The sequence below is a fragment of the Emiliania huxleyi genome (assembly GCF_000372725.1).
Source record: "Emiliania huxleyi CCMP1516 chromosome Unknown EMIHUscaffold_186, whole genome shotgun sequence".
Classification (NCBI taxonomy): domain Eukaryota; phylum Haptophyta; order Isochrysidales; family Noelaerhabdaceae; genus Emiliania; species Emiliania huxleyi.
Window position 1 is genome coordinate 91,608 of NW_005200730.1, and position 8,844 is coordinate 100,451.

An 8,844-nucleotide genomic window follows, 5' to 3' on the forward strand; every position below is an offset into this window, starting at 1 on the left:
GCAGCCGAGCAAGCACAGCCCCAGCCAGGATTGCCCACCGAAGGAGCGAGGCGGGCAAGAACAGCGAACCACCCCGGTCGACAGCCGAGGGACCAACCGGCCCGAGCGAGGCGGCCAACCGCCGCTCGCCCGGCCAAGCGGGGAGAGCCGGGCGGGCGGGGCGGAGCGGGCGGGCGGGGTGAGACAAGGGCGTCGAAGTGCAGCTGCTGCTGTTCGAATCGTTCGGCGGGTTCGGAAAGGGGGTCCGTGAGATCCTCCGGAGAGCGGCGGACGTGCTACAGAACAAGCTGACGCGGGCCCAGTACCTCGATGAGGTGACTTGGACCACCAAGAGCTGGCTGGGGCTGCAGAAGCAGCGCATCTCAGTCGTTCTTCACACGGCCATCGCAGAGCAGGTCGTGAATGAGCTTGCCTGTGGCGGGGGTGGGCGGGTGCACGGAGCTAAGTGCCTCGCCACCCTCGCAGGAGTCGCTTAGGCGGCTCCCGTGGTGTACCTGTGTTCGTGCCAGTGCGCGCCAGTCCCGTGCCCAGTGTTGTGCGAGGGAGTTTTGTTGTAAGATTCTTTTTCAGCACGGAAGCGGGCATGGACACGGTCGCGGCCTTCTCTGACTCGGCGCAGGACGAGGAGCTGGTCGCGGCCTCCTTCGAAGCGGTGGCAGCGGCGGAGGTGCGGGCTACAGCCGAGCGAGATAGGGCTGCAGCGGACGCGCTCGCAGCACAACAGTTGGCGGTGGCGGTGGCTGCTGCTGTTGGGCGTTGGCAGCAGCCGCAGCCGCCGCCGCCGCCGCCGCCGCCGCCGCCGCCGCCGCCGCCGCCGCCGCAGGCGCAGCCGCAGCTGCAGCCGCAGCTGCAGCACGACGGCGGCGAGGCGCTGGCGGTGGAGATGGAGGTGGAGTGGGTCAGGGCTGAGCCGCTGCTGGGCGGAGAGGAGGGGGATGAGGCGGCGGATGATGTGGCGGTGGCGGTTGAGTGCGAGCTGCTCAGCTCCTCCTCCGAGCCGGAGGCGGAGGAGTGGACCTGCGGAGAAAGGCCGCGCAAGCGGACAAAGGTCCGGGGCAGGGCGCGGCGCGGCAGCCACGTCGCCGTTGCGTTCTCCGTCAGCAATGACGGGCGGGTGGGCGTGCGCTTGCGCGTGGGCCCGCCTCCGAGCCGCTCCGGGGCCGGCTCGGACGCGTGGCTGGCGAGGCGCGCCAAGGACCGGGCTCTCCTCCCTCCCGGTTGGACGGTGGAGGAGCGGCACGCGGCGGCGAGGTCATACCGCGTCTTCTTTGGACCAAACGGAGAGTACGCGGAGTCGCTTCCGCAGGCGTGGCGCGGTGGCCGCGCGAACCGCAAGGCCCGCCCCGCCGCCGCCGCCGCCACCACCTCTCGCCTCCCTGCCCGCGGCGGCGGCGGCGGCGGCGAGGATGGCCCGCGCGACCGTCTGCTCGAACGGCTGGACGATCTCACCCCGCCCCGAGGAGACGCCGCCCAGCAGCTCGCGCGGCCGCGCCGGCCAAGCGCAATCAAGCCGCGGTTCATGCGGCTGCTGGGCGCGGCGGTGGAGGCCGGTGGCGGGAGTCGTAATGGTGAGGACGCCGCGGCGGCGACTACTCACGTTGCCGCGGCGCCGGAGGCGGTGGGCAGCGAGGCGGTGGGCAGCGAGGCGGTGAGCAGCGAGATGGTGAGTAGCGAGGTGGAGGACGCGGACTAGAATTACTCACTGCGCACACTGCACTCTCCGCGCTCTCTGAGACGCTTTGCATCCCTGTTGCATCCTTTCCCCCAGTGCACGCCGTGGCCGTTGCGACCGTGACGCGCAAGACCCATGACAGCTCAGTCGCCTTTGATCGGACACATAGAGCATGCCCGGAGCTCGGATAGTGAGAGGTGAGCTCTTGTTATCCGGTGCCGCGAGCATGTCCGCGACGCGCGAGCGCGGAGTGGCCCCCCCGCGGGGCCGCGCACTTTTATGTGTTGCTTCACACTACGCGCGGCTGCTTAACCCTTAACCCCATCACGTCATCTTTTTCTATTTTAATTGTAATATTGATGTGAACACACCATCACCAGCCCGTGCACGCACAGTGGGCCAGGCCTCTGCCGTGCCACGGTCGCGCACTGCAGCACCTCCCCCTGTCCACGGGCGCAGTCCGAAACTCAGCGAGAGTGAGCGGAAGCTCACACAGCAGCCACGCGCAGCGCGCAGCGGGCACTCACAGAGGGCCGGGCAGCATGCTCTCAAGGTGGTTCTAACTAGCTACAGGGAGGAGGCAGGATCCTCCGCATCGACCATGAGCTCGGTTGCTCAGCTCGCTCGCCTCGTGCTGCCTCTAGACAACCCAGCCACGTTGGGTCGGCAAACGCCGCGCAAAGGAGCCACATGCGTCCCACGCGTCGGGGCGCCGACGCGGAGTAGAGGCAGCAGGCTAGCCCGCGGGCATAGCATTGCTCATCCAGGCCCGATGGATTCGCGAGTCCGGCGACACCAACGGTGATCGTGGACCAACGTGCGGTGAGTCGGGTGCGCACGAGAAGGACTCTGGCACGGTCTCAAGCGAGAGGATCTGAGAGACGTTGACGGCCTCGAGGCTCCCATCATCGTGGCGCAAGATAAGCACCAGGTCTGCCATATGTCGGTGGATAGGACGATTCGAGGTCAGCAAATTCGCGGGCGACATTACACCTGTGTCTTGGCGTTTCGCAAATTCGTTCCCTTCTGGAGATCGCCCGGATATCACTATCGCTATCACCGTGATCTCCCGCGGGATGCCCCGATTACTAATTCCGTTTCGCTCTCAAGTCGGCCCGAGAACACGTGTCCGGGACGTGTCGTGGAGGGAGGATCGGAGCAAGCACAAGGTCCAAGCAAGGAGGGGGGGGGGGGGGGGCGTCCAAATGCAGCCCTTGGAGTGCCCGCTGGAGTCCACAAATGCAGCCCTTGGCGGACGGAGTTGAAGATTCCTGAGAAACCGAACGCGGAAGGCTCGCGCGTCGCGTGTAGTGCAACAACATGACATGCACATGCACATGTCACATGTGCATGCACATGGGAAATTTTGGTGAGACGTCTCTGTCTCACGGGTGTTTCGTCCCTGTCTCACTTGCATGACTTTTTCCGTCTCTCTGCGTCTCTCCAAGCGTCTCTCTGCTGTCACAGTGCTGAGTGTCAGTGTCGCCGGTGCGTCTCAGATGCGTCTCAGATGCGTCTCACATTCGTCTCTTTCGGCCGCGTATCACTCAGTCTCACGGCTGGGCTGAGACGTCACAATTCCTGAGCGAAGTGAGTCGTCTCACTTCCGTCTGAGACAGTGCTGAGCCACAATGAGACGTGGCGCAGGGCGGGGTTTGCGACAAGCCGCTGCTTGACTGAGTCGTCTCAGGTCCGTAGAGACCATGCTGAGCCAACCTGAGACGTAATTGTGAGACAGTGGCGATTGGGGAGACTCAACTCAGGCTGTGTCTGAGGTGCGGCCTGGCGGGTCTCGGTGAGTGTAGACGAACCCCAAGCATAATCGCGCTCTCTGGCTCAAACGGCGCGTAGCCGCCGGTTGCTCTATCGCGCTCTCAGACGCAAACGGCGGGCGTAGCCGGTTGCGCTCGTGGGCAGGGTGGTTCGGGTTAGTGCCCAGCACTACGCTCTCGCCCTCTGTTCGTCGCGGCTACGCCCTCGGCTTGATGAGTACTTTGCACCGACCGCTCCGAGGTGAGGCGTGTCGGACGATCCCAACTAATCGCGCTCATATCGCGCTCCCTGGCCCAAACGGCGCGTAGCCGGTTGCTCTCGTGGGCAGGGCGGTTTGGGCTAGTGCCCAGCACTACGCTCTCGCCCTCTGTTCGTCGCGGCTACGCCCTCGGCTTGATGAGTACTTTGCACCGACCGCTCCGAGGTGAGGCGTGTCGGACGATCCCAACTAATCGCGCTCATATCGCGCTCCCTGGCCCAAACGGCGCGTAGCCGGTTGCTCTCGTGGGCAGGGCGGTTTGGGCTAGTGCCCAGCACTACGCTCTCGCCCTCTGTTCGTCGCGTTCTTCACGCCGCCGCCCACGCCACCGCCCACGCGCCGGCGGCGGCGGCGCCGTCATCCACGCCGCCGCCCGCGCCGTTGCCCCTGCCGCCGCCCCCGCCGCCGCCCCCGCCGCCGCCGCCGCCACTGCCGCCCTCGCCGCCCTCGCCCACCCCATTGCGCCACGCTGCTTCCCTCGCCACGTCGTTGCCCACGCCGCCGCCCCCTCAGCCCTTACAGCCGTCGCCGGGCGTTACCCACGCCGCCGCCCCACTCACCGCCACCGCCCTTGCCGCTGCCACACCTGGCCCACATACCGCCGGCGCCCTTGATTAGGCACCGCCGCCACCCTCGCCACCGTTGCCCACAACCGGTCCCACGCCGCCGCCCACGCGCCACGCCGCCGCCGACACCGCCGCCGGCGCCGCCTGTGCCAACGCCACCGCTGCCCTCCCCACACGAGCACCCACCTCGCCGGCTCGCCGCCACCCATGCTGTCGCCGCCCTCACCCCTCTGCCGACCGCGCTACAACTGGCTAGCAAAGACGACGCAGCCTATATAGTCTCGACTCTCCCGCCAATGTCTCACGATTGCGTCTCAGGTTGGCTCATGGCATGGTAAGATGGTATCTGACAACGGCAGCGGCTTGTGGCGTCTCACACCCTTTCTGCGCCGTGTCTCATCACGCCGTGGCTCAGCACAGTCTCAGAAGCAAGTGAGACGAGTCGCGCTCCTTGGCGCAGCAACTATGGCGTTGTGAGACCGAGTGAGACGAGGATTGCCGCTTGTTCACCGTGAGACGAGTGTGAGACACCAGTGAGACGTAGTAGAGACGACAGTGTCACACAGCAGGGGTGAACATTTGTCTCACTGGTGTCTCAAACACGTCTCTGAAGGTGACTGTGCCGTGTGTGTGACATCCTTGAGACAAAGTGAGACTGTTGCTGTGACCAGGCTGAGACAACGCGCAGAGATCGGTGAGAGTCCGTGAGACATCACTGAGACGCATTTGTGGCACAGCGTTGAGACAGGGACGAAACACCCGTGAGACAGAGACGTCTCACCTGTTCGCCCCAACATGTGTATCTGCAATCGTCTTAGTGACTAGTATCACGTATAAGATCTGCGCGCTCCTCTCCTGCGAGCACTGCGCAAAGCTGCGACAACAGGGGAGGCGCCTGAGCTTGAGCGTTGAGCAGTGGGACTGGGGCAGTGCACTCCCTCTCTTCTGCATGGACACGCCACGACACAATGACGTGTGAGTTGTTAGACGTTGTTTAGGTATTGAAAATCTCGCCACGACACTGCCGGATTCGAACATGGCATTACGACCCGACGCTTTCCCACACACCCCGCCGCACACCGCGCGGGCTGATCGACTCCAACAAGCTCCTCATTGTGCAGCTGAGCCACTAAACGGCCCGCCGTGCAGAGGCCAGAGCCCCCCGATACCTCACTGCCCCGGCTCCCACGCCTCGATCTTCTTGGGCAGCAGCTGGTCCGACAGGTCCTCCCCGTGGCCAAGGCAGCCGCTTTCACCCTTGCCCCACGTAAACACGGCACCGTCGGCGGTGCTGGCGAGGCTGTGCCCGCCTCCAGCCGACAGGGTGAAGACGCGCGGCCCAGCAAAGGCCTCGACCTTCTTGGGCAGCAGCTGCAGCTGCTGGTCGCCGTGGCCAAGCTCGCCCCAGTCTCCACGGCCCCAGCTCCAGACGGCGCCGTCGGGGGTGAGGGCGAGGCTGTGGAAGCCTCCAGCCGACACAGCGACGACGCGCGGCCCAACAAAGGCCTCGATCTTCTTGGGCAGCAGCTGGGTCTGCCGGTCGCCGTGGCCCAACTCGCCAAAGCCTCCACAGCCCCAGCTCCAGACAGCGCCGTCGGCGGTGAGGGCGAGGCTGTGATCGCCTCCTCCCGACACGGCGACGACGCGCTGGTCAGCGAAGGCCTCGACCTTCTTTGGCTGCCAATGGCTCTGGTTGTCGCCGTGGCCCAGCTTGCCTCGCCATCCATAGCCCCAGCTCCAGACAGCTCCATTGGCGGTGAGGGCGAGGCTGTGGCGGGTTGCAGCCGACACAGCAACGACGCGCCGCCCAACAAAGGCCTCGACTTTCTTCGGCAGCAGCCGGTTCTGCTCGTCGCCGTGGCCCAGCCGGCCTGAGGCTCCAAAGCCCCAGCTCCAGACGCTGCCGTCGGCGGTGAGGGCGAGGCTGTGGTACTCTCCAGCGGATACAGCGACGACGCGCTGGCCAGCAAAGGCATCGATCTTCTTTGGCAGCAGCTGCAGCTGCTGGTCGCCGTAGCCCAACTGGCCCAAGGCTCCAAAGCCCCAGCTCCAGACCGCGCCGCCGGCGGTGAGGGCGAGGCTGTGCGCGCCTCTAGCCGACACGCTCACAGCGCGCTCGCCGCCCAGCGGGGAGGGGAGGCGGGTCGGCGTGTTGAGCCGCGTGACGCCCTCGCCGTGGCCGAGGAGCCCTGGCGTCAAGTGCTTGGCATCTCCGCACGACGACAGCCGCCCCTCGCCGTCGATGAAGACGCTGTGCTGCCAGCCTGCGGCCGCCCTCACCGGCGGGTTGGCCTCGCACAGCAGCGCAGCGAAGCACAGCCACCGCACGGCGCAGCCCTCGCCCTCTGGCTGCGCCGGCAGCTCGAAGCCGCGCTCTTGCGCCCACAAGCGGATGGCCTCCAGCGCAAGCGAGGCGTGGAAGAGCAGCGAGACGGCCGCGACGCGAGCGATGTCGGCGGGGTCGCAGCGAGAGAGGGCGCGCACGAGGAGCTCCGTGGGGAGGTCGAGCAGGCGGGCGGATGGCGGCGTGCTGGGCGAGGGAGCGGCGGCGGCGGCGGCGAGGCGGCTCGAGGGGGCAGACATCGCGAAAAAAAGCAACACGAGCGCACCCCCGGCTGCACTCCAAGTGCTCCCGGGGCTAGGGCTCTCTTGCCCGCAACCCGATACCGATCATCCGGCCCGCTGAATGCGCTTCTCAGCTCCCCGGCCCTGGATGTGAGGTTAATGACTGCACTCCAAGTAAGGTAAGGTAAGGTAAATTTCTCCACACACACAAGGTGGTGGGGCAAGGGGGGGCGACCCTCGCATCTCCACACCAAGTGCTCCAAGTGCACCCGGTACGACGGCAACTGCATGTGCGTGGACGCTGGCGAGGACTACGGCTTTCGAGCAGCTCCGGGGTCGTCTCCTGCGTCCTGGTCCGCGTGGGAGCGCGATTTCATTCACGAATACTCTGACGTAACGACGTGGGTGAGTGGACATGTGTATTTGCCCAGGGGGGGTGGGGGGGGGGCGCACAGCCACAGGGGCACACACCCAGTCTGCATCCTCTCACCTCGCTGCACACACGTGTGAAAGGTGAACGACCCGTGGACAGCATGAAAAGTTGTAGAGGGGGGGCTCTCAAGAGCGTAGCAGGCCGATAACTCGCCGCGCACCCAGCCTGGCCGGGCGCCTCTCCCTGCACTAACCCCTCCCTCGGGGCACCTCCGCTCTACGCCTGCGCCAGAGCCTCGGCGAGCAGCGACCGCGACGCCTTGACCTCCGAGACGAGCTTGCTGATCGCTTGCGCCTGCGGCGGTGGCGGAGGGACAGGGTCGGGAACGCGCCCGCTCTCCTCCGGTGGCTTTGCCCTCCGTACAAGGCAATGACTCGTGTGGGGGCGAGGGGGGGGAGAGACGGATCGCCGCGTGCGCGCCTGCCGGCCGAGCTCGCCCGACGCGCCGGCGAGGCTCGCGCCGCCAGGCGCGGGGGCGGCGAGGGGCGGCGCGGCTTTGCCGGCGGCGGCCACCGCCCGCAGCTGCGGGCGGAGGGCGGCGACGCGCTGCTGCAACCTGCCGAGCGCGGCGTGCTGCGCTCGCTCGGCCGGCGCGAGAGGCACCTGCGGCCACAGGCCATATGGGAGATATAGGGAGATATAGGGAGATATGGGGAGATATGGGGAGATATGGCGCGAGAGGCACCTGCGGCCACAGGCCATATGGGAGATATAGGGAGATATAGGGAGACATGGGGAGATATGGGGAGATATGGCGCGAGAGGCACCTGCGGCCACAGGCCATATGGGAGATATAGGGAGATATGGGGAGACATGGGGAGATATGGGGAGAGATGGCGCGAGAGGCACCTGCGGCCACAGGCCATATGGGAGATATAGGGAGATATGGGGAGACATGGGGAGATATGGGGAGATATGGCGCGAGAGGCACCTGCGGCCACAGGCCATATGGGAGATATAGGGAGATATGGGGAGACATGGGGAGATATGGGGAGATATGGCGCGAGAGGCACCTGCGGCCACAGGCCATATGGGAGATATAGGGAGATATGGGGAGATATGGGGAGATATGGGGAGATATGGCGCGAGAGGCACCTGCGGCCACAGGCCATATGGGAGATATAGGGAGATATAGGAGATATGGGGAGATATAGGGAGATATGGGGAGATATGGGAGAGATGGCGCGAGAGGCACCTGCGGCCACAGGCCATATGGGAGATATGGGGAGATATGGGGAGATATGGGGAGATGTGGCGCGAGAGGCACCTGCGGCCACAGGCCATATGGGAGATATGGGGAGATATGGGGAGATATGGGGAGATGTGGCGCGAGAGGCACCTGCGGCCACAGGCCCGGCGAGCGTAGCAGGTTGCGCAGCAGCGCCGCACGCGCCTCGAGGTTGGACTGCAGTGCCGCGGCGTACAGCGCCTTTTGCGTCGCAGCCTCGAGCGCCTCGCGCACCGCCGCCAGCCCACCAGCCTCCTTGTGCGAGGAGCTTGCTGCGGCGCTGGCCGCGGCGGCCGAGGGCGGCAATGCGGCGAGGTGCTGCGCGCGCGCCTCGACCTCCGCCGCGAG

The 8,844-nt window shown here is 66.1% G+C and overlaps 2 protein-coding genes across 2 annotated transcripts in view; one reads left to right on the forward strand and one right to left on the reverse strand.

Moving 5' to 3' along the window:
- Nucleotides 1-583: 583 nt before the first annotated feature.
- On the forward strand, nt 584-1,693 carry EMIHUDRAFT_113301 (hypothetical protein; the record flags this gene model as incomplete). The annotated part of the gene is made up of 2 exons (XM_005782764.1): nt 584-667; nt 824-1,693. 2 exons carry the CDS (start codon nt 584-586, stop codon nt 1,691-1,693), a joined length of 954 nt encoding a protein of 317 aa, XP_005782821.1.
- A 5,516-nt stretch (nt 1,694-7,209) lies between these two features.
- Nucleotides 7,210-8,844, reverse strand: part of EMIHUDRAFT_456583 (hypothetical protein) — a gene marked incomplete at its 5' end in the record, with an annotated part of 4,752 nt that continues 3,117 nt past the window's right edge. The window contains 3 exons of the mRNA XM_005782765.1: nt 7,210-7,562; nt 7,689-7,871; nt 8,608-8,751. Coding sequence (XP_005782822.1) covers nt 7,485-7,562; nt 7,689-7,871; nt 8,608-8,751 — 405 coding nt within the window. The 3' untranslated portion in view covers nt 7,210-7,484. The remainder of the gene's footprint in view (nt 7,563-7,688; nt 7,872-8,607; nt 8,752-8,844) is intronic.